Below are 26,339 nucleotides of genomic sequence, written 5' to 3'. Positions count from 1 at the left end.
AGGATGGGGTTCCGTTGGCGGCCGTCAGGAAGGCGGCCGGGTCTGGTGTCTGGTTGCGGTCCTGTCTGGATGCTGGGAAGATCGATTTAAAGGCCCCTGTGTCGACCAGCATCATCCTGCCGGAGATGGTGTCGCGGACGTAAAACCTACTTTTTTGAGCCCTGGGTTCTGCGGCTGCCATGGCGGCCTGTCCTGCTGGTCGCCCACCCCCGCTTTTTGAACGGGCGAACGAGCAGGGCGGCAGGCAGTTTCGGGCGTCCTTTCCGAACCACTTGTGGTAGCGACAGAAGCCCGGGGACCTCCATCTGCTGTGGTTCAGTGGACGTCTGTTGGCGATGGCGTTGACGGGCTGCTCACGCCCTCTTCAGGCTGGACGGAGCTGACCGGCTGTGTGGCCGGTTTTAGCCGCTGTGAAGCCTTGACGGAGTCTGTGAGATGTTGCGCCGTCTCTATGAGGTCCTCGATAGGCATGGTGTAGGGTGAGCGATCTGGTTGCGTACCTCCGGGAGGAGTTGGCGAAGGTAGATTTCCGTGCGAAGCTTATCTCCTGCTGCTTCTTTGTGCCACCCAAGTCTGGTAGTGACAGGAGATCCACGACCATGCTCCAAGCGTCTCTTGAATTGAGGTCGTGGCGTGGGTTTATGGCAAGGTCGATAGCACGGGCGCCCGCTTGGCGATGGGCAGGGAGCAAGCTTCGAGGAGGAACTTTTTGTGGTGCTGTATGTGAGGGTGTGTGTTTGGTACTCGCGAGATGAGTTTTCTGTACACGTCCTCGGAAGGGCGTTGAGCACTGTGTCGGCCTGTAGGATTTCGTCCGTCAGGTCCGCGATTCTGAAGTGGCTCTCCACCCTGCGCAGCCACATCGATGGGTTCCCCTGCATAAACGGCAGCAGTTTTACGGTGAGGGCGGCCCGCGATTGTGTTGCCCGACCGTCGTGTGTTCGGGGCGCTGGTGTGGAGTTGCGGGAGGGCCTCGATGCGGGGGCGGGCGCGGGTGTGATGGGAGGTGGGTAAACCTCCGAGTCCGTGAGGTCCGCGTTTAACTGCATGAAGGAGGGGATACCCGCGTCCATGCTCGCTCCTTTGATCCCTTACTGGAGTGGGATACTCGCGTCAGTACGCACTTTCGTGCGCCGTGTGGTTCCGCTAGTGACGCTGGTGGGGTACGCCGACGAGAGTCAGCACGCTCAAACACTGGTTACAGCGCCGTGTTTAGGCCGCTAAGAGCGTTTTGGAGAAATCCTGGAGCCAAGACTAAGTCGCCGTGTCGGTCCGTTAATGGCTCCGGGATACTCCGGGGGTCACCACTGTAAGGTGTCAAAGAAACGAGCAGGTAAAAGTTACTGCTGCTTTATTACAGATCCAGGCAGCTTATATAGCGGCCGACTGGCGCCGGCCCGCGAAAGACAATGGAATTGACTGTGACCTGAGGTCAAAACAATAAACAATAATATGCAGTGAACGAGTACAAATTACAATACAAAACATACAGAACTTCAATATGGATACAGTCTTGATGCCTATGAATGAAGAAACATATGATACACAATGCGTGACATTTGTATAAATACGTATAAAGTAAAAATGGTTAAAATTGCGTGACCTGGCACGTTTTAGGCGTGACTAATTGAGTTTGAAGAAAATGGGAAGTCACCAAAGAAAACATGCTCAGCGGAGACTTAGTTAATGGCGCCACTGAAACACTACGCTGGCGTCGATGTGGTGACTTTACAGTTCTTCCCCTCTTTATGAAAAAGAGGAGAGCTATGTCTTATGATGCTAGGCAGTTACCTTTATCGGAAATGGCTGTGGCAGCAATAGATGAATAGCAAGTAATATCGTTTCTGTTCTTCTGCAAATTTTTTGGCTGCTTAGATAGAGCATTTTTAGAGTACCTTGGGGAGTCCATGCTGCCTTTACTAAGGCGATTGTCAAGCGTACAGAACAGTTGTGTTCTTTTTCGCTTCCTCTGTCTCTTCAACTAAAAAGGTTGACATTATCGCACATCACCCCTTACATTCTTTACTGGACACCTCAGCATTTCGTATGATAGTGGAAGAGGTTGAGAAGAGGAAACCAGATCTTTGTTGCATTGCTCTTAAACATTTAGGCATACACAACCAGGGCAGCAGACGCTTCTGCAGTTAACGCAGTTGCAAGGTTCCCCCCAGGCAAATGGTTAAGTCATTGGGGCCCTTGAGCCTGCCCTTTCTTGCTTTCAGAAAGGACAGTAAACATCTTAGAAATCCAGCTCCTGATAATATAATGCATCAAGCCCCCCAGTCCCCAGTAGGAGGGAGGTTGAGCCTCTTTTATTCAGTCTGGCAGGATCTGGAGGCAGATCCCTGGATGGTGGAAGCACTGTAGGAGGGTACATCATCCCCTTTCTTCCCAGCCTCCTCTAGCCAGTTCTCCTCTGGAGTTTCCCCTCTTATCTTCACATTGAAAAGTTCCAGATCTTGGAAGAGGAAGAAGACTCTCTTGGGCTAAAAGGAGCTGTGGAAATAGTCTTGGATTGGATGGTATCAGTGGACATGATGGATGCTTACTTCCATGTACCAATCCACCCAATTTCAAGGAAATATTTGCAGTTTGTTTTTCAGGGCAGGGTGTACCAGTTTTGGGCTATGTACTTTCGTCTGAACTCAGCTCCTCAAGTTTTACAAGAGTCCTATTGCAGTTGGGCAAATGAGCTCACATGTTAGGCATTTGGATACTCCGTTACCTGGGTGATTGGCTGATTCTAGTGGCCATTTTAGAGGGGAGCCTCAGGGCAAGAGATACTCTTTTAAAGTTGACAAATATGTTGGGAATACTGATAAATATTTCAAATTCTAATCTAATACCAACTCAGAACCTTGGTTACCTGGGAATGCTTCTGGACACCAAGATTTTTTTTTTTCTGAAGAAGAAATTCATAGATAATTTTCTTTTAATTCTAGAAGAATTTCTATCCTTCACAACCTTGCCAACCAAGAAATGGTTGTTCCTGTTAGGGCACATGGCATCACTAGAGAAGTTGGTTCTGGGGGCCAGGCTGAGAATGAAGCCAATTCTTTTCTTTCTCAAGAGGCATTAGAGCCAGGAAATTGAGCCTGAATTCATTCAAATTCAGGTCTCAAGGGAGTTAGAGGACCCCTCTGAGATAGTGGAACCATCAACCTCGACTTTTGCTGGGAACATCTCTCCAGTTGAAGACCCCAGACCTCACATTATATTCTAATGCATCATCAGAAAGTTGATGAGTGGTTGCAGCAGACAGGCATTTAGCTGGGGTTTGGTCCACAGAGGAATGAGAACCATCCTTCAGTTTGAGATGTTGACAGTGTGGAAGGCCCTGCTAGCTTTAGAGGATCTAGCACTGGGCAAAAAGGTCAGCACTCTTTTCAGGCAATTCAACAACGCTGGCATGGATGAGCAATCAACAAGGCACAGTTAGAAGCTTTGTTCTGCCTTTCAAGTTGCATTTTCGCTTGGTCAGAAGAAAGGAAGATCCTTCTGTTAACCGAGTTTTTGCTAGAAAAAATGAACATTACAGCAGACCAGCTGATCAGGAATGACCTACAGTAAACCCCTGTATTCGCGGGGGATGCATAAACCGGCCCCCCCACGAATAGCTAAAATCTGCAAATACTTAAAACCCCTCTAAAAACAATTAAAACTGCCTATTTTAATAGTTTAAATACAAGAAAAACCCTCTAAAAATGCTTATACCTGAGTATTTTAATAGTTTTATCACAAAAAGTGCATTTAGTCATGAAAATACAGTAATTAGTGAATATTTCCCAGAGAAAAACACTGCGAATGGGCGAATTTTCTGCGAATAATGTATAGATATGTTCCACAGAGAAATCCGTGAATATGTGAGTCCGCGAATCGTGAGAACGTGAATACGGGGAGTTTACTGTAATTCTGTGTTCTGAATGGACCTTTCATCCACTAGTTTGCAAGGACTTGTGGAAGCTATGGGGCACTCCTCTAATAGACCTGTTTGCCACCAGGTCCAATAATCGCTTGCCAGTGTACTGCTCCCCAGTTCAGGATCCTCAGGCATGGGCAGTTGATACAATGCTTTTAGACTGGCCTTACCTAGGCCTTTATGCTTTTCTTCCCTTTGCTATGATACAAAGAGTACTAGCAAAATTCCGTATAGCTGTGAATTCACGCACGACTTTATTGACCCCTTGGTGGTCACCCAGAGAATGGTTCCCAGACCCCTAACTCTTTTAGTAGTGGCCCAAGTCTTCTTCCACCAAGAAAACGTCTTCTCAAACAGCCAGGCGGTATGAAATTTCACCAAACCTCCCCATGCTAGAGCTGACCGCATAGGAAGACCCTACTGTTTCTTACCAGCAAGAGGTTTTTCAAAGGAATGCTGAAAGTCAATCCTTAACTCCAGAAGGGAGTCGACTAATGCACTGTATCAAAGACAGTGGGCAGTACTGTATATAGGGCTTGGTGCTCCGCTAGAAGGCTTTCCTGCACCCATACCTCTGTGAATAACATCATTAAATTCTTACTTTACTTACACTACAACAGACATTTTTCAGTCCCAGCCATTAAAGGGTATTGATCCATGTTAGCTGCTGTATTGAGGCATACTGGCTTGGATATTTTGTCTAACATGGTTATTAAGGAGGCCATCCACTCCTTCCAGCTGATATTCCTAAGTCTCCAAATTAACCCCCGGGCTGGAATTTGGATGTGGTGGTTAAGTATTTATGCATGCCCCCATTTGAGCCCTTGAACACAACCTCCCTTAAGGATTTAACAGTGAAGACTGTTTCTGTTAGCCTTGGCTTTACTACTCAAGAAGCAGTCCTTTCTTTTCTACCCCATTTCAGAGCCAAGAATGATTTCAAGTCTCATCTTCTGCCTTGCTCTTGTGTGATCCCCATTCTGTCTTCTTTGGTACCAGATGGGGAAGAAACTTCCTTATGTCCAGTCAGGGCTTTCTCTGTATATTTGCAAAGGACTAGTGAAATCAGGCAGAATGTCAGCAACCTTTTTTGTAGCCCTGGGAAACCTGACTTACCCTTGTCAAAGAATGGTATGTCTTGTCTGTTCAAGGTTCTGGTCAGAGAAGCACACGCAAATCTAGACTCGACTCTTTTACCATCAGCTTAAAGTAAGATTCCATGATGTGCGAGCGGTAGCAACCACTTTCTTTCTCTGGAGAAAGTTGTCAGTGCAGTGCAGTGGAGGCGTAACTTTGTATTTACCTTGCACTATCTGCAAGATGTGGAAATCCAATATGAATTGTGCAGAGCTCTTTCTCCCCAGTACAGCAGGGGAACTCATATCCTGGACAGTTAGGGTAGCTGTACTCTAACCTTTTCCTATTTAGTTAGGAAATTGTCAAATTTTAAGGAGTATGAAGGTACCTATGTTGTATTAGGTGTGAGCCTTCATTCTTTCACCTTGTTGCTCTGCTTGCATAGGCACAAGGCCTTGTGTCCTATTGCATCGGAGTGTGGGTGGTATCCCCAGCAAGGAATTTGCATCGGAGTGTGGGTGGTATCCCTAGCAAGGAATCTCCAGCATTGTTCAGAGGTCTTGTTACCCAATAAATTAGTCCTCGCTTGGCGACAGTACCAGTGGATGGATGGTAATCATTAGGCAAGTAGCGTCTTATTCCTGGTGGAATTTTATGGTTTTCTTGGGGGTTATCAAATTTGACCTCGCACCTTTCCCACCTCCTTTGCTCAGTGCGGGAATCAGCTATCATAATAGAGAGGCAAGATTCATTTCAAAAACAGAAATTTTCATAATAAAATTTTTATTTATTAAATACTTACCTCTCTATTATGTATCACCCCCCTCCCCACCTCCCCACTCGTGGACTGAAGAAAAAACTGAAAGAAAAACTATAGACGCTCAAACCACCCAAAAGGGATCAGTGAATAGACGGTTCAAACTAAACGATCCTTTTAATTTTTTACTTTTCACTCAATCGTTCTCCCGCCTGTTGTTATAAAAATTTCTATTTTAAACTAGACATGATGTTGGCACTTGTGGTTTCCAAGTAGTAAATTGTTGTGCTCTTGTAAGTAAACAGTCCAAAGACCTTATCTCGGAACAATGTAGCCCATTACACCACAACACTTAAGATTTTTTTTAGATTGAAAGAAGAATGCGGTTTGTTGTCCAAATACTGAGGCTTTGGCTCTGGAAAACATGAATCTTCCACCATAGATAGCAAGCAGTCAGGCCTGTAAGGAAGGCGAAATTGCTATAGATCTCGGTGTTGGACTAGCTTAAATTTATTGTGGCAGTGAGCTTTTTGTGGACTCTTCATTCTTGTCTTTGTCATTCAAAAGACCTGTTGACCCTCCTGTTAGACAACAATAAACAATTATTTTACTATATAATCAGTAATTTGACGTTTGGGTGTTATAGCAGGTTAAAATAAAAGTCCACATATAATTGAACACTGCCTTGCTCTAATTTTTTTTTCAGAATCCTTTGAATATTGTCCCTTTGAAATACTGCATGTATTATGTAGTTGGTGGTTTTCGTTATGGAATTCTTGGCAAGCCATTTGCATGAAGTTACAGAAATAATATAGGGGTCTGTGTTCGTCTTAGGTCCCGAGTGCGCTTGATTTCATAAAATTTAAAACCATTTGAGGAAAATCTCGTGTTTCATTTGAAACGGTAAAATAAAATATGACAACCATTCTGAGCACAATTTTTGCGTGAAATTGTTCTTATTTTTGTACAGTATATCCAAGGACTCACTCAGCCCAGTGTACACTTGCTGCATGAAATCTAGCTGTCACTTACCTTGGTAAGGCTTGTCCCTAAGGAAGGTTAATCTAGCTGTTGATACATATATGACATTATTAAATGTTTTAAAATAGTTCAAGGATTTAAAATTTCAAGACTACCCATGTACAGTATATATCCAGTATGTTTCAAAGTGGTATGATTTATGAAGTATGGACACTGAAGGCAAATATGGTGCATTCATAACCTTTTTTTTTTATTGGAATACGACTTTCAGTCTAATGGTTGATAAGTAAGACACGTTACCGAATATCGAGTGGTCTGCTGAGAAACCTGCCATTGCATCAAAATCTCTTCACTTGGCGTGATTTCAAACCATTGTCAGGGAAAAGTTTTAAACTGAATTTGGAACCGTGAAAATTATGGAATTATAATTAGCACAAAACATTGCTAGGAAACCAATGCACGCTCATTTTTTCCGAGAATTATCACTGCCTGGGCACTTGAACTGAAAGCTCTCAACCTGCCCACACTCATGCCCTGAACCTCGAGGCGTTTGTTTTTTTCTTTGCCTCGTAAATATCATCTGTTGTATTTGAAACCTTGGGCACTTAAACTGAAAACTCTCAACCTGCCCACACTCATGCCCTGAACCTCGAGGCGTTTGTTTTTTCTTTGCCTCGTAAATGTCATCTGTTGTATTTGAAACCTTGGCGCTGCTCGCTTTTATTCACTGCTACAGAATTAAGATAAGTGACAAGATTTTCCTGGTTTGGTTCATATTTATAGAAGCTCATTTTTTATTATTTGCATTTTCAGTTTTCCTTGGCATTAGTGGGTCTGGGCTTGTACACTGGCGAATCGTGGGAACTTGAGGTGGTTTCTCTTGGTTTCTTCAAACAGCAATAGGCTGACATTTTCAAGGTCCTGTAATTGGATATGGCTCTTTAGAGTTTTTTAATCCCATCACTGTAAATGTAGTGTTTTTCTTAAATATTTCATAATCTGTATTCAGTCTTGCATTATTATTATTGTACTGCTAATGATTAAGCTGTTGATTATCCATCCACTTCGTAATCATGCACGAAGGCATCATTTTTACCGAATTTGAACAATATTCCAGATGTACTCTACAGCACTTTGTTATTTATTTTACAGTTCCTTAAATCACTCAAGTATTCCCGGCACCCTGATTCACCTAAAAATAAAACTACATTCGTCTGCTATAACTAATACATTCTTCACCAAGTTTTCGCTTGAGATACAGTTTCGTCTGCACAGTCGCAAAGTTTCCTTTGGGTAGTGGTGCTCTTGTCCTGTTACACATCTCATTTCGTGGACTTCTCTATTTTCCTCTCCCTCACCATTTTCCTCAATATAAATCTAACTATCTCTAAAAAGTTCCAGGATGTGTAAGCCATTCTCTCTGACTATATATGGATGAACTACTGCTGCAGTGCATGTGCCAGTGCTTTCTATATGGTCGTGTTTGCTTTCGTAGCTTTCGTGCGGGTAGGACAAGTCTGTGAAGTGCTTGCGCGATGTTCCAAATGAATACAAAGAAGAGGAAGGAAAAAGAGAAAACAAATACTGTAGAAATTAAATCAAGTATAGGAAAGATCAAACTATCATGCAAACATTATCTCATAATTGTCGAAGCAGCGCGTAAAGATGGAACACCAACGAAAATACTGGAGAAGGATGAGTCAACCCAAATCGAGAGTCAGCAACCCGCGGGCATTGCTCTGGGGAAGGTGATGGTGAAGGAGCTTGCTGTGAAATGTGTGGTGCATGGTTCCACTATGAATGTTCAGGTATAGAGGTCAGATACACACCTATACTTCGAGTGACAACATACGAGTATTGTACATATGTAATAAAGAGGCCTGAACAAAGAACTCACAAAAAACTCATTGAAGATGAACTTGAAGAAATAAAAGAAAACACCGAGATATTAACAATGTTGATTCAGGATTCGGCTCAGAAAACTATTGACGTAATGATCAACATAGATGAAATCCAAAACAAAATTGACAATGTTGATAAAGATGTAAAGGCCATGATAAACATGGACAAAACTTACGCCGAATCACTAAAGACAAAAAAGGTGCTTCTGATCAAATCTACAAACGAAGAGAGCACAGCAGCAAATGAGAAGAGACAAATTATGAGTAAAATAACGGCGCCAGTTGAACAGGTTAAAACAACAAGAGATGGACACTTATTTGTAAGATTTCCAGACAGGAAAAACTTAGAAAAGGCAAAAATGGGGATTCAGGAAATCGGCAATATATCAGTAAATGAGAAGGGTAAGCTTAAACCAAAAATAAAAGTAGTGTATGTCCCGAAAGATGAAGATGACATTGTCGATGACATTGTAAAGAAAAATCCATCGATAGGTAACCTCATTTCTGAAAATGACTACCTGAAAATTGTAAAGGAAATGATAGCCAAAGATGACAAATATAAACACTATATCATCAAATGCACACCACAAATACGAAAGGTTATCTATGATAGAGGTGACAAATTGTGTACATTGTATAGCCGTTGCAAAGTATACGACTGTTACATGCCCTGTCGATGCTATAAATGCCAGGAATTTGGTCACAGCGCAACAAATTGTAGAAATGACCCTAGATGTGGTGAAAATCACAAATCAAATGAATGTGTTAGCAGCATCTTCAAGTGTAAAAATTGTGTAAAGAAAGGCCATATTGATACTAAACATAAAACATAAGATGGCAATAAGTGCACAGTATATAAAGAATGTGTCAAAGGTGAAAAATAGTACGGACCGTGGCTTTGACTAATAATCTTCTGTGCAATTTAATAAACATACAGTCCATAGGAAATAAAACTAACACTATTAGAAATCTTATAAATGATCACAACCTAGATATATGCATGCTAACGAGACTTTGCTAAGCAATAATGTAAGTGATTATTCTAAAATAAACGAAATGACGCCAGGGTCTCACAACTTTTACCATGTACCGAGAGAAAAAAAAAACGGTGGTGGAGTGGGAATCTTTGTCAAAAAGTGTACAAAGTATCTATAATGAACCAAAATGTGTTCAGTACATTTGAATATATCAACAGTAAAATTACACACATAAACAAACATACAAATCGTAACAGTTTATGAACCACCAAGCACAAGTAAGAGATCGTTCCTAGATGAATTCAGTGACTTCCTCGACTTGTTATCTGATAACAAAAATATACTGATTTATGGTGACTTCAACCTACAGCTGGATGATAACGATGACAAATATGTCAAAGAATTCATAGACTTACTTGAAAGCCACGACCTCGTAAATGTTGTGAAAAAAACATCATTATTGAACCATACCATTGACCTACTGATACAAAACAAAAACAACGAGATTGTGAGTGACACAAGTTGAGCCTGAATGCGTGATATCTCCAATACATAAACTAATTATATTTAGTATAAATACCTGGAAAGGCTATACACTGTAAAAAGCTATCACTTAAAGAAACAAAACAAACTTTAAAGCTGATGAATAAACAAGCCAGGAGTGCAGGTGTAATTTGAGGAACACCTTGACAGGCGACATGAGAATTCAGTCGGAATATTGGGACTCAAGAAAGAAACAGTTCTGCCTGACGTAACTAGTGACTACAAAAATCTGGCCGATACCTCTGTGAACTACTTTGAAGAAAAAATTGAAAGAATCTGTCATAGTTTAGATAAGTTTAGATAAGGAAGTCCCTCCTGATCTCCCAGTGATTGCAATCAGAAATAGCAAATTCAGCAAGTTTAAAGAACTGAACACGAATGACTTTGAAAAAACGATGAGAAAAGTAAAAAATACCTACTGTGAAAATGACCCGTTTCCCCTAAGTGATTTAAAAGAGACAAAAAACTTTGATCAGTTGCGGAAACTATATTTTGATATTGTCAAAATGAGTCTAGCACAGGCATCCTTCCCAAACAGTGAAAAACTTGCTTGTATAAAGCCGGTCTATAAAGGAAAAGGCGATAAAGAAAATTTAAACTTCTATAGACCAATACCGAACCTATCGCACTTATCAAAACTTATAGAAACTGAAGTTCGCAAACAAACGTGGAAACACTTGAAGCAACTCAACATTATGCCTGATGATCAGTAAGCGTAGCCGACAGAGAAAACCTCTCAACAGAGACTACATTGTGCGCAGTTATAAATGATATGGTAAAAATTATAGCAAATGGAAAATGTGGCATCCTGATTATGCTTGACCTAAGTGCAGCATTTGACACAGTTGACCACAATCTGCTACTTGAAGACCTGAGAGCAGTAGGCATCGAAGATGATGTACACAAGTGGTACAAAAGCTACTTGGAAAACAGGAAGATTACAGTAGTTATATCAATTGTGAAATCAGAAAAGAAAAGCCTAACAAAAGGAGTGCCCCAAGGCATGTACACAATTGAACTATCTAGAATTCTAAATAAGCACGTGGCTAAGTATAAACTGTATGCTAATGATACCAGTTCTATTTTCCTGTCGAAACGGCAGAAGACGCCATTAGTAAAATTGATGCAACAATGAAAGATATCAAAAAATGGATGTCGGCGAAAAAATTGAAACGTAATGAAGACAAAACTTAGTATATGCTATTTGGATCTGACATTGCACTATGAAAATATGAACACTTCAAAAGAATAACTAGTGGTTCGTCAACAATAAATATTGTAACAGCATTGAGGAGCTTAGGAGTATTTATTAATAAATTGTCGATGAAGAACCTTATATTGCATGTTACAAAAACCTGTGACTATCATTGCAGTTATTAGAAAATACCTAAACGAAGATACTCTGAAAACAGCAATTTGCAACCAAATACTTTCGAGGCTTGACTACTGCAACGTTATATTCCAAGGTCTTCTTAACTACTTACTAAGAAAATTGCCAGGAGTACAAAATAGAGCCGCCAGGTCAATAAAAGGACTACGTTCCCGTGACAGAATAACCCCAGCACTAATTGAGCTACATTGGCTCCCAGTAAAAGCTAGACTAGAATATAAAATACTACTTACAGTCTTTAAACTGCTTAAGCTTCATTAGACCTGAAATGATTATTGTAATCAGACATGAAAGTGAAGCATATAGGCTTTTTGAACCTAGAACAAATTGTAAGTCAGGCGAGAGAGCATTTGTTTACTATACAAAAAAACAAAATACCGCCTGAAGTGAAGAGCATACAAGAAGAAAACAAATTTAAAAAAGAACTAAAGACTCTTCTATTCTGCAGAAGCAACGATACTGACGAGAAAACACTAAATGACGTTTATTAAATATAAGAGGCACCTTATTTTGAAGAGGTACAAGGGCCCGCCAGAGAGGGAATCATCACTGTGAGGGGCTGTACATTAAACCAAACAAAGTGAACAAAGTATGCTCTTTTCATTTATATTGGGTGACGCCTGGTACATCTTTACTGACCCAACTCTGATTTTGCATTCCTTTCTTGGTGAGATCATCACCATAGGTGTTAAAGCATGTCCTCTGTAAAATTCTCTTTACTTACTCAAGGGTTGACCACTCTTGGTCTTTGACAAGCTGTTTGAAAAAGCATGTGCAGATGTCCTGTCTAGCTTCTCCTGCTGCTGCTTTAAATATTTTGAATTCACTTTTAATTACCGTGCTAATGTGTGTAGTTTGAAGCAAAAAAAAAAAAAGGTTCCCTTACCAAGATTAGACGTAGTGTCATGTTGTTTCCAACAGAATTTATTCTGATCCTTTCCAACCAAAGTTCAAAAATTTTCTCTATCTCTGTCTCATTGGACCTGCATGTTACCACTTTGTCCCATTTCTCAGCGAGTCCTCCCTGATTTTAATTCTGCTGATCTCCAACACTGCTGCCCTTCCTTCTCTTGCTTCTATGGTCTTACATTTGTGGAGCAGAGCAATGTATATAGCGTGGGTTGCCCATTTGCTCAGGCTTTTTTTTACTGAAGTATTCAAAATGTAAAGATGCCTCAACACCTTAAAGTCAGATCTCCTATGGATCACTAGAATGACTTAAGTAAGAAGTTTCAGTAAAGTTTCCGACCTTGCTTGATATCTGTTTGGTCATCATCTTAGTATCATCTGAAGAATGTTTTGTCCCACTTCCAGATACATTTAGGTACGTGGTAGCTTGGGATAAGGCCCTATTAGTCATACTTCAATGATTTTGGCTTCTCCCATAAAATAATTCCCATTTTTTTTATGTTGTTTGGGGTGTAACATCTGCAACTTCTCCATCTCTATTGGGGGTCGTCAGGGTTCCAGTCTATCATCATCTGCAATCCTTCTCTTTATCGATAGCCTTCTCCAGCCTCTCTTGCTCACGCTTTTGCCAAAGAACTACTCTGATCTATCTCCCAGGCCATTTATGTGTTTTTCACTTTAAATTCAAATTGCTCAGTCATGCTTAATCTGTGACCCTGGCCCGCGTTGCATATGTGAATGGTGATCTCTTGGTGTCACCAAAATAGCTCCCATTTAGGCCTATTTCTGTTTCATGTCTCCTCCGACTCACCAGTTTTGATAAAAATGTGATTCAGCCTCACAGTCATAACGATTATGAGTGTTACAGGTACTTCAAACTTTTCTTGGAGAGGATTTGAAGCTCAAATTGCTCAGTTAGCCTCTAGAACAAACTTTTCTTGGAGAGGATTTGAAGCTCAAATTGCTCAGTTAGCCTCTAGAACAAACTTTTCTTGGAGAGGATTTGAAGCTCAAATTGCTCAGTTAGCCTCTAGAACAAACTTTTCTTGGAGAGGATTTGAAGCTCAAATTGCTCAGTTAGCCTCTAGAACAAACTTTTCTTGGAGAGGATTTGAAGCTCAAATTGCTCAGTTAGCCTCTAGAACAAACTTTTCTTGAGAGGATTTGAAGCTCAAATTGCTCAGTTAGCCTCTAGAACAAACTTTTCTTGGAGAGGATTTGAAGCTCAAATTGCTCAGTTAGCCTCTAGAACAAACTTTTCTTGGAGAGGATTTGAAGCTCAAATTGCTCAGTTAGCCTCTAGAACAAACTTTTCTTGGAGAGGATTTGAAGCTCAAATTGCTCGGTTAGCCTCTAGAAAATGCAGATGCACTGCTGTTTTACTGTTACTGTTTGGAGTAATGTTCTCATATTTTGAATGTATCGCCTTTCACTTTCGGTCTTGACAGAACTGAATAAAAAGAATTTATTTTGATCAATGAGCGCCACCTTTACCTCCTATCTAAAGCCTCTTTTTCCATTTAGTAAGCCTACAGAAACTGAGACAAAATAGAAGGGGTGGACTCAAAAAAATATGTCTGCAATAGTGTCAACACCATTGTCTTGCCCATGCTTGCGGCCCACGACGTGCCCCAGTGCTACCCTCAGATTGACTGCACTTTGTATAACTGTGAAAGATACTTCATAAAAAAATACTTATTATTGCAGTCGATTTGGCGATTATTGGCTCTTTCTGAATGCCAGTACTTCTTTGTAAACTATAAATACTTGTTGAAAGCCGTCCACTTAATCATTTTTACGTACATTCATTGCTTAAAGGTTTTCAAAGGAGATGAATAAAATTTCCTTGGGTTTTTAGCATTTATATTTTAATTTTCCGCCCCTTCTCCACCAAAACCTACAAATATATACAAGGGCTCTGTTGTTTACGTTGGCCTGCGTTTATGTTAAGATTCGTTTCTTACATTGGTTTTAATTTGGAACAGCATGGCCTGTATGTTCATATTGTAATATGTCACAAAGGATATTGTTGGCACTGAAACTACTGTTTGATTACAGGTATTTACTTGAGTAATTTTATGCATAACGTATTTATGTCTTTATATGTACACATATAGCCTATGTATTATATATATATATATATATATATATATATATATATATATATATATATATATATATATATATATATTTAAATATATATATATATATATATATATATATATATATATATATATATATATATTTTATATTTTTATATGTATTTATATATATATATATTCATATATATACACATATAAATTTATATAGCCTATGTAAATAATATATATTGTATACTGTACATGTGTGTGTGTATAATTTTTAAGTGTGCCGTTGTATACCATTATTTTCTACATAACACTAGTAAAAGAAAAAAAAAGAACATGCAACGGAAGTGAACCGCAGAAAGTAGACATAGCCGAGATCTATCGATACGCACAATCTATGTTAATATATCTGGGGGAATCTAACAAAAACAAAACTATCAGTTATTATCACTGTACACTCATGAGACTGACGTCAAGCAAAAAAAAACGACTTCTCAAGTTCAGGTTTCCTCCTGGTGCTGAGGCGTTTCCTCGCCCTTGTGCAGCTCCTCCTTCCAGCTGAAGGTGGAGGGTCTGCGGCAGATGCCGTTGGCGATGTCTATCCGGATCTTCATGTCGTAGTCTATCATGGAGTCTCCTTCTTCCACTCCTTCGCCGACCTTGGTCACCTCCAGTTCCTTCTCTGGAAACGTTCGTGCTGATGGTTATTTTCAAGGGGCTTTATTATTAACTGTTGGAGACTTAATCTTTTGCTAAAGATATTAAAACCGACTAATATCTAATATCTTGTCTGCTATTACAGCAAACACTATATTATATATATATATATATATATATATATATATAGTGTATATATATATATATATATACATACATATATATATATATATATATATATATATATATATATATATATATATATATATATATATATATAGATAAAATAAAATCACAAGGAAACGGAAACACTGGAGTGCTGCAGGCCTTTCGACACTACGTCCTCTGCTAAGTAAAGGACGTAGTGTCGAAAGGCCCCGCAGCACTCCAGTGTTTCCGTTTTCGTGGAGTAGTGCTGAGCCTTTCGACACTACGTCCTCTGCTAAGTAAAGGACGTAGTGTCGAAAGGCCTCACAGCACTCCAGTGTTTCCGTTTCCTTCGTGGAGTGCTGCGAGGCCTTTCGACACTACGTCCTCTGCTAAGTAAAGGGCGTAGTGTCGAAAGGCCCTCAGCACTCCAGTGTTTCCGTTTCCTTCGTGGATTTGATCTTTATTTGTATATATTCATCACGTTCCATATTTTCGTGATTCAGTTATACATTATATATATATATATATATATATATATATATATATATATATATATATAAATATATATATATATATATATATATATAGCATATATATATATATATATATATATATATATATATATATATATGTGTGTGTGTGTGTGTGTATGTATGTATGTATGTATACATATATATATCTCAAGCATAAAAATTTCAGAGAACAGAACAAGTCATGATGAAAATGCAAAAAGATTAGTCAGCAATTTATTTACCGACGATACGAAAATTTAATCGGCTCGTCATGAGCCACAAAAACTGATACGCCTTGAGCCAATCTTACCTTTGGTAGCGATGAATTTTTGCAAGTAACAGTGATAGGCAGAGAAGTAGAAGACGCCCCCGGACAGGGCGATGACGCCATAGACTTTGAAAGCATTGGACGTGTTGATGGCTGCTATGAGGTATCCTCCAAGGAGAGCCCCCAGTCCTTTACCTGAGGATTCATTGAGAGTAAAGTACATTGAACTGTCAACGCTAAAGGAGAAGACGCACTCACAGTAAAATGCCAAATTATGTATAAATTTACAGAGATTTCACATCAAATCCATAAAACGTGTGTACAGAAGGACTGCACGAATTTCAGGTGAGAACATGACTTCAAAACAAGGTCTCCTGTGTTACGAATGCAAAATAGATTCATAGCATAGACGAGACTTCGGAATACAGATTTCACTGTAAGCCGATTCACTTAAGGTAGATTCTTGGGCCTACGAGACGTTTGTTTGGCGGCCTCTGATTGGCTGGTACTGGGAGGTATGCAGCTCGCTCACTGTTTCATTTTAATGTCTTTAGCTCAGAAAACTTGCAATATGTTTATATTTCTTCATTTATCTCACGTTTTACACAAGATAGGAAAGTTTTGGTCATACCATAGGATTCGGTATTAATTGTACAACTAAATCATGATTTCCTGAAATCAGTAAGATAAAACATAAAGGAATTACAACGAGTAAAAGTGAAGAGAGAAGCATTTCATTCTTTATACTGTTTTTACATATCGTCGGATTTTGCATCATTCATGCGATCGAGATAAAATAAAACTAGTATATTCATACAATAAATTCACCCTGAATACGCTGGTGCTTTCAGATTTTAGATCCGTGTGATATGTGAAGAGAAAATGAAGAATGTGTCTTATTATGTTGCATCCGTACTTGACTCAGTTTGGCAGTAGTGCCGAGAGACGGTGATCTGCAAACAGCGAGAGCGTTGAGGCGCCGTCGACAGTTGCCAATTAGCGATAAGAGGAGTTTGCAGTTTCGACAATATTTCCCGTATTATTATGTCACTACATTTTCTGTACATAAATGCATAGAATTCACATTATGACTGCCGAACTTTTTCACTCCAATATCATATATGTCCCTATGTCTGGACATATCTGATAATAAAAAATGAATAGTCATAGGGATGCATCTGGATGTGTTGGCTTCAATGTAGTCTAGATGAAAAATTTGCATACTCTAGGCTACATGATAAATAACGGGCTAAATAATAATGAGTTCATTATTATGGCCGCTTGCTCCTCTGTTCAATAACACGAAAAGCTGATGGTTTTTATATGTTCATTCAGTGAACGAAAGTACATCTTTTTATTTCTTACCATAATATCCATTGGCGATGTAACGAATATAAAATTCTGTCTTTTTCAGAATTTGTTTGAGCTGCTCTTACACCAGAACGTTTATTCCTCTATATACATGTTATATTTGATAATTGTTAAAGCCTGTTATTTATCATGTAGCCTACAGTACGCAAATTTCTCACCCAGCCTAAATTGAAGCCAACACATCCAGATGTATCTAAATGATTATAAATTTTTTCTTATTAGATATGTCCAGACACACGGACATAATTATATGATATTGAAGTGAAAATTTTCGACATTCATAATAGGAATTCTATGCTTTTATTTACAGAAAATGTAATGACATAACGATACGGTAAATATGTTGAAACTGTTAACGTCTCATATTGCTAATTGGCAACTGTCAACGGCGCTTCAGCTTTGCAGATCACCGTCTCTCGGTTTCTACTGCCAAACTGAGTCAAGAACGGATGCAACTTAATAAGACATATTCTTCATTTTCTCTTCACATATCACACGCATCTAAAATCTGAAAGCACCAGCATATTCAGGGTGAATTTGTTGTATGAAAACACAAGTTTTATTTTTATCTTGATCGCATGAATGATGCAAAATCCGGCGATATGTAAAAACAGGTATAAAGAATGAAATGCTTCTCTCTTCACTTTTACTCGTTGTAATTCCTTTTTGTTTTATCTTACTGATTTCAGGAAATCGTGATTTATTTGTATAATTAATACCGAATCCTATGGTATGACCAAAACTTTCCTATCTTGTGTAAAACGTGAGATAAATGAAGAACTGTAAAGATATTTCAAGTTTTCTGAGCTAAAGACATTAAAATGAAATCAGCAAGCGAGCTGCAAACCTCCCAGTACCAGCCAATCAGAGGCCGCCAAACAAACGTCTCGTAGGCCCAAGAATCTACCTTAAGTGAATCGGCTATAGCAACTGTTCTCTTCGTCTAATGAAGGAAGAGATAAATGGATGCCTAGACCTATACTGACGTTACCATCGATCTGCGATTTCTTAAAATAATCTTTATTGCTTGATGGTAACGGAAAACATTACACAGTCTTTTAATAACTATAAATCACAACTATAATATTTGTGTAGACTCAGAATGACGCAAAAAAAAAAAATATTCAGTCACTAACCAAAGCTATAGTGAACAGCACCAGCGACCCCAGTCATGGTAGCAAGCAGACCTTTTGGTGCCAAAATGGGGCAGTAGGTTGCAGCGGCCACCCACATTAGCTGATAAGTAAAAACTTCAAGAGCTTCAAATGGGAAACACAACCAGGGGTTTCTGTTGGAATGAAAGGGATTTTATTAGTCATAAGGTATCATGGTGATTTTCCCACACCGATCCTGAAGAGTTCATCTCTATAAGATTCTAAGTTTTAGTGGGAATTTGTCCATGCATATATATATATATATATATATATATATATATATATATATATATATATATATATATATATATATATATATATATATATGTATATATATATATATATGTGTATGTGTGTGTGTGTGTGTGTGTGTGTGTGTGTGTGTGCCTGAATAGATAGACAGACAGCAGTTTTTACTTGAAGATGTTTCTCCTAATGGGTTTGACTGTAAAGAAAAAACAATACATTGGTTACTGACATATTCATACTAATGGACCATGGATGAACCTCTTGTGCATAAGTCTTTCACAGCATTAGCCAGTTCGTACTCTTGCACAGAAGACTCCTCAGCTGAGAGACCCACTCCCCTACACCCTCCATCTCTGCCTTGCTTACAATATCACGCTTTCTGTACATAAAGGCCCTTGTTTTACAATATCATTTCCGCAGCCTTAACCCAGCACTTTCTAGGTCTCCCACGCCCGAAACCCCCTTGTATTCCTGACATAATCCTCCATTCTTTCCACAAGACTGAACCATCTCAAAACACTCTGATCGACCATCGCACTTCTCTTACTTTTTTTCTACTATCTCTTCTATGAATCACCACATTTTAATTTTGTTACGCCACATATACTACATAATCAATTAATCTTATTAGTTTCAATCTTTTTTTTTTTATTCAGCATTCACACTTCACTTCCATAAAGTTGCTTCAACTGCCCCTTAATGCATCTCAACCTTATCCTCCATAGGCCCTCCAAGTCTCTTCTAAGTCTTTAGTAACACACATTGTTACAGTTTGGACATGGAAGAATGACTGGAGGAGAGGGGTGGAGTAAGCAGGAGAAAACTTACAGCGACAACTGCTGAGTTTGTAAGGAGGTATGGTGATATGAAATGACTGAAGACGAGACAGGCACAGGAGGTGATGGGGTTACGAGTGAAATGTAGAGGTATAGTGGTGATAATGGCTGAGTGGCTGGCCAGAGATTGTAAGTTATGCCAGGATAGTGGAAATTTATCAGAAGAATGGGCAAGAGAACGTATATGATAGGTTTTTGATTGGTTAAGTAAGACAGGTGACAGACAGGAAAAGAACAGTATAGGTTATTATAAGGTGTAGGATGTGGGGATACAAGAACCTTGAAAATGTTCGTGGTATAATCAACAGAGATGGGTAATATGAAGTGTTATATAGTACAGCAGGGAGTATGGGTTGTTGAGAGATATTAAAAATAGTTATGAAATCAATTCATATGGCTGAATATGCAGACGGGAGAAAGACTGGTTTGTTGTAAAAGCACCTGTGGTGTGAGGCAAGAAAGTGCTGTCTCCATGGCTGTTCAATATGCAAATGGATAAAGTGATATGAGAGGTCAGAAAAAGGACAGTGGATGTAGGTGCAAGGTTGTGGGATCATGAATTAATTATGAATGGAATATGCAATTATTGATGTTTGTAGAGGATGTAGTATTAAATAGCCTACGGAAGAGAAACTATAGACACTAGTGGTGTGTTTGCAAAAGGAGAAAGTTGAGAGTAAAATAATGTAAACAAGAGTATTGTTAGTAGGGCAAATACAAACCAGGAAAGTAAAGCAAAGAATGTTGATACGGATGGCAGAAGAATAGAAGTGGTCCATCTGTATAGGTTTTTGGTAGTAAGTCATAAATTTCGGTAAAATAAAGTAAAGTAGTAAACTTAAGCTAGCAGGATGGAGGGAAAACATTGGGAAGAGAGTAAGAAAGCTAATGTTGGAATATATGAAGGGATTGTTGATCCAACTCTGTGTATGAAGGTACTGAGATGAACTTTTTGCATAGCATAGGCCTATGTGGTGCAATAAGACTTGAAAGGATGATAAATTTGATGCTATGCAGTGAGGTGGTAAAGATGGAAGGGTAGGTAAAAGGATGGATCAGGGTGTTTTGGGAAGGTTTGCCCAATGAAGATAATGATGGATGATAGACTTGTGAAAAGAGTGTATAGGTCGGGAGGGTTAAAATTGGGGAGTATAGAAAGAACCAAGAATGTTTGAATATACGGCATTAAAAATGCACTGGAAAAGGAAGTCATTAATATTTAGAAATACAATAGCATGTGCAAGACAGAGGGGAATGACACAATTTGCATACAGGTATTTGATGTGCTATTAATGAAACTTTGTGTGTGAAAGTATACAGATGCTATTTTTGTTGAGGTTTTCTATTAAGAGGTTCTTCCTATGATTCAGCGCCTTCGTTATAGATATTGACGTTATATTATGTATATATATATATATATATATATATATATATATATATATATATATATATATATATATATATATATATTTATATTTATATTTTATATATATATATATTTTTATATATATATATACATATATATATATGAGAGAGAGAGAGAGTGAGGAGTATATTCGTGTGTACAAATCAAGTATAACATAGTACCACAATCATTAGGATTCAGGATACGTACTTGATGTATGAGTAGCCAAACATCCGCACGGCATAGGCAATGAAGGAAATGAGAAAGACGTTGTGTCTCCCCATCCAAGACACGATTGGATCAGCCCAGAAGAGCATAGGGAACGCTGGTCAGGCATCCAACAGTCATAGTTAGGCCTAGGCGAAAAGAAAACACAAAAATCATGAACGAAATCAATTAATGTTCGTGGATTTACAAGCTAGCCTGTGCAAAGTTTTGTGACCATTGGATTTGTTTATGCACAGTTCTGACTTGTTGAGTTTTCATAGGAATAACTTCTTTGCTTGCAATAAGGTTTTCGTAGTGAGCACTATTTTTTTTTTTAAGAGATGGAACGAAGTCTAGGAGTTTCGCAAATGTAAGAGCTAAACGTCTTTAATTCAAGTTTGTGACTGACCATTGCAGTTCAAATAAAGCTCAAACTCATATAGACAGTCAAATAGCTTCAAAGAAATCAATATATCACCAATGTAATTAAAGTTACATGCATTATGTAATTATTCGTATAAGAAAAAATCTTGTGCTAACAAGAAAATCAGAAGTTTAATGTTTCTTACCCAGAAGATAATTAGGAGCGTTCAGCTCTTTCAAGAAGACGAAAAGGTAACTCTCAATGAATCCGAAGTTGGACCCCAAGATGAGAATGAGCAGCAGGAAAATATCAATTTCTGGACGGGTGATGATTTGCTTCAAGCCTTTCGTTAGGCTGTCCTGCGGCAGCTCAACCTATGAGGTGTAACGAGGCACTGCTTTATATATATATATATATATATATATATATATATATATATATATATATATATATATATATATGTGTGTGTATTTATTTATCTATTTATTTGTTTGTTTATTTATAAGGTATGCTTCTTTATGGTGCTCTATTTTGAGTAGTTATGACAGTCAAAACACACATAGTTTGAGACAATAAAATTTATAAAACTTGAAACGATCTGAATTCCATTAAAACTATGATGTGACTGGGGCGATACAAATCGAATTACTACTTGTGGAGTAATTACATCCATGCATCACCTTGATTTGTTCAAGATAAGCTATAACAAAAGCATGTTAAGCAATTAGTTAAGTATAAAGTTTTGATATATCCATCTTTTACCAGAAGGAATGATGTTCGCATGCAATTTCTGGTTTTTTTTCAAAAATGAAAATTTCTTAAAACTCCAAATTTCTGCACTAACCTCAAGGTCCAATCTGGCAATCAGGATAACGCTAATCGCCAACATAGCATCGCCCAGATAAAAGGCTGGCATGTAGTCAGCTTCACCTGCATTTCAAATCGAAAACAATGTTTTATGCGATTGTTTATCATTTTTGCATGACGGGTAATCGTCAGTGTAACCTAGAACATTTCCACCATCACTACTACTACTACTACTACTACTATTATAGTACTAACCTGTGGGACCAGTCCTGTTGTCAATGATTATGGCTGCAATCAAAGGGATAATGGAGAACCCTAGCATAGTCAGGACTCTCTGTTTGCCAAATTCACCCTTATGCCTCTTGATTTCAGCTAAAGTGGTGGCATCCTGAGGGCCAGATGAAAAGATGAGTGACGACGAATAGAAAAAACGTTTTAGTGTTTTCGTGTTTCATCTTAGTACTATCGGACAGATTCTGAACCAAAGGGGACAATTTTTAATTAAAGTTAATGGGTCAAGTACAAATGCCGTTTTTTGATGCGTGACAAATCTGGATTACAAAAGGAAAATGGAGATTGAGAGAAGAACGATAGATTAAAAATGCATAAGAAGACGAGGAAGAAACAAATCCTCGCAGGCAAATTTTGTACCTGAAGTGAAATGTTAAATTCAAAGGCGAATTTTAAATATTTAAAAAAAGTTTTCTTTATAAAATTGGGTATTAAGTGAATAGCTAATTTCAGATGGAAACTCGATTGCAAACATTAACTGAAAGTTGTGTGGATAAACTAACTTGAAACCTTCTGTATGATATATATATATATATATATATATATATATATATATATATATATATATATATATATATATATATATATGTGTGTGTGTGTGTGTGTGTGTGTGTGTGTACGTGTGTGTGTGTGTGTGTGTGTGTGTGTGTGTACGCGTGTGTATAGCGTACCAACATGGTGAATGCAGAAGCCAGGAAGAAAGTTGCTAGGAGTCGCAGACCGAAGTAGACCCAGAAAGTGCGATTTGAACCGATCTTCAAAAGTTCGTGACACTGTTGAACACCTAAAAAGAAAAAGTTAAATTGGTATCAGTGAACCTTAGCAGTCGTTATGTTACACCTTTCTAATTTACATACAAACGAAAACCTGCACTACACGCCGGGAAAATTCAGGGAGGTCACAGTGAATTTTCCACCTCCCAATAAAGATCAGTGTATCATGATTATTACATTTTGGTTCACAGGCAACGCCGAGGGCCCCAAACTGGTTAAATTGCAAATTATAGTGCTGTGATCCTCACCATTTGGTAATTCCAGCGATTCCTTATTTTTGTATATGGACTTTACGAGGTCTTAACGAACATACAGATACCTTTGTAAAATCCTGCTATTCATGTCTTTCCTGTGCTTTTCACAAATTTAATCTCTTCTCCAGCTTCCATTTTCATAGTTCTCATATAAGTAGGCCTTGATCTCCAACTCTTCTGGTTCTTATAGGAGCCCAGCAGACACAACCAAGTATCATTTAACCAGGGGTTGTGGGAAAGACATGGCCAGCCCATCTCATCTACAAATGGAACCTCCGCAATTTCCCTCTTGGTATCATTTCTCTCTCTATCCAGCCATCCGACCCCTAATATTCTTCTTACAGCTTTATTTTTGTATCGGCAAACCCTTTGGAAAATGGTTTCACTGTCATGTCACGATTTATGTCCATACAGCAATGCAAATCTTAATAAACCTACGAATAATCTTGCTTTTGTCTGCAGTTCAAGTTCATTTGATTTCCAAATCTTATTCAGCCCGCCAATTGCCTGATTTGCCTTTTGAAGCCTTTAACTAAATTCCAACTCAAGAAAGCCTGTACAGGAAGTTATTATCCCTACTTGTTTGAAAGATTCAACCTCATTAACCCTTTCTCCGTCTGATGTTATTTCGTCATGTGTGCTTATTCTGCCCTCATCACTTTTTTTTTTTTTCAAGATATATTTTGAGTTCCATCTCTCTCTCTAGATATATAACGCAATCTGTTACGCAAACTTCATAAATCTTGTGGAGTTTTGTTGTTTAAAAAGAATCATCTACATATTCTAAGATATGTATTTTATATATATATATATATATATATATATATATATATATATATATATATATATATATATATATATATATATATATATATATATATATATATATATATATATATATATATATATATATATATATATATGTTGTAGTAGAGATTTGTGCGCATAAAATGTATCCATGTAAATATCTAACAAAAATGTAATACCTCTCGATAGAGAGTACTTTCAGTGGAAGATCTCCCTGGGTATTATGTTCTTGCTTCTCTGTTCTCTGCAGCGATTTCATAAGAAAGTACTGCAGTCAGAGCTGTGCATAGACGCTTATCAAGCAACAATGCTTATAAGGACCTAGATGGTATCCTTTCTCCTATCTTCGAGAAATTTGTATTTTAGAAGTCCAACATGAAGGACTGAGCAAAGTCCATTAATAAACGAGGAATTTGCTCCCGGAAGGGAAAGCCGGTAAACCCTGAACACCCAAGAACTACTGTATTACAGGAACAAACTTATTGATTGGGTGGGCAATGGTATCTTTAGGAGTTAGAGTCAGCACCAGATTAGGCATTAGGTAAACGAGTCCTCATCACCAAAAGTGTTGAACAATATTGTTGTTACCTGCAATATCACAGATGACAGGGCACTGCGACTGACAGGTGAACAAATCGTAAGCAGTGTTGTTATAGACCAGCTCAGACCAGGTGTGCGAGCAGGTTTTCTTCGCCCAGGATCTCAGGGTTCCGTTGACGATGATCTTGAATAGAAATGACACAGAATTAGAAGACGAATAACAGCAAAACTGCCAGTAGTATTTATCAATGAATTATATAGTTAAGTGCTAAGAAAAAATTTGGAAATACTTTCATAATATATGCACAACCACGTATATATAAAAGTAATATACATACATGTATATATATATATGTATGTATGTATGTCTTATGTATATGGCATAACTTCATAGAAATGGATAATCCCAGTTCTTGTAACAGAACTTACAGAGGGCAGGAGAATGCAAAAGCAGGGTGAGGTTCCCTAAGTATTAGCGTTGAATGGAAGGAATTGTAAATGAGCTGGGCTATTTGTGACATTTCGAAAATCACGTACCACTTCTCTTTTATTCATTCCATTCTTTGAGCAAACTAACTGTTTTAACCCACATGTGTTAGAATAGTTTTTAGTGTGTCTACCACCAACGAATTTCTGTGTAGCCACACAAATTCCCACGTGTTTCATGGAAACGTATGTCATTTCCACCACATTTTAGTAGTTTAATCAATTTAGATCTGTCAGTATGGAAGCAAGAAAGGTAATTTCCTTCTGCAGCTTTGGTTTCTCTATTAAGAGCCCAAATCTAAATCTTGTGCGCTTATTCCTCGCCAAAACATTCTAGTGAGTACATGCATCCGCCCCTGGTATCCCAGGCACTTCTGCCGTGGGCCTACGGCAACATGGTATCAGCAGGTCTCGCCACATGATGTTGAGGTGCGATAGCAAATGGACTTCTTTGTAATGCTGGGCTTTAGGCCGGTTCCGACTTACTTGTGCCCATGGCTATTATCACTTGTTCGACCCAGAAGTGGACATGACTTCCAGATCCAGTTGACAAAGAAATAAGTTTATCCATTTACAAATCCGTTATGCACATTGCTTAGAAAAAATCGGTGGTAACAAATTACCTAAAACATTCCTTTTTAAATGATGCCTGATTCCATTCTGAAAT

At 38.4% G+C, this 26,339-nt stretch overlaps 1 protein-coding gene and 1 long non-coding RNA gene across 3 annotated transcripts in view; one reads left to right on the top strand and one right to left on the bottom strand.

Moving 5' to 3' along the window:
* LOC136852565 (uncharacterized) overlaps positions 1 to 26,339 on the top strand; it is a 145,616-nt gene that overhangs the window by 7,882 nt on the left and 111,395 nt on the right. The window lies entirely within an intron of this gene.
* LOC136852553 (major facilitator superfamily domain-containing protein 6-like) overlaps positions 14,740 to 26,339 on the bottom strand; it is a 36,980-nt gene continuing 25,380 nt past the window's right edge. The window contains 10 exon segments of the mRNA XM_067127319.1: positions 14,740 to 15,238; positions 16,171 to 16,323; positions 18,636 to 18,787; positions 21,354 to 21,457; positions 21,459 to 21,499; positions 21,920 to 22,088; positions 22,559 to 22,644; positions 22,777 to 22,909; positions 23,484 to 23,596; positions 25,235 to 25,370. Coding sequence (XP_066983420.1) covers positions 15,042 to 15,238; positions 16,171 to 16,323; positions 18,636 to 18,787; positions 21,354 to 21,457; positions 21,459 to 21,499; positions 21,920 to 22,088; positions 22,559 to 22,644; positions 22,777 to 22,909; positions 23,484 to 23,596; positions 25,235 to 25,370 — 1,284 coding nt within the window. The 3' untranslated portion in view covers positions 14,740 to 15,041.

The sequence above is a fragment of the Macrobrachium rosenbergii genome, chromosome 3, assembly GCF_040412425.1.
Source record: "Macrobrachium rosenbergii isolate ZJJX-2024 chromosome 3, ASM4041242v1, whole genome shotgun sequence".
Classification (NCBI taxonomy): Eukaryota; Metazoa; Arthropoda; class Malacostraca; order Decapoda; family Palaemonidae; genus Macrobrachium; species Macrobrachium rosenbergii.
The sequence above is the reverse complement of the archived record's forward strand: the minus strand, read 5'-3'. Positions and strand labels throughout refer to the sequence as shown.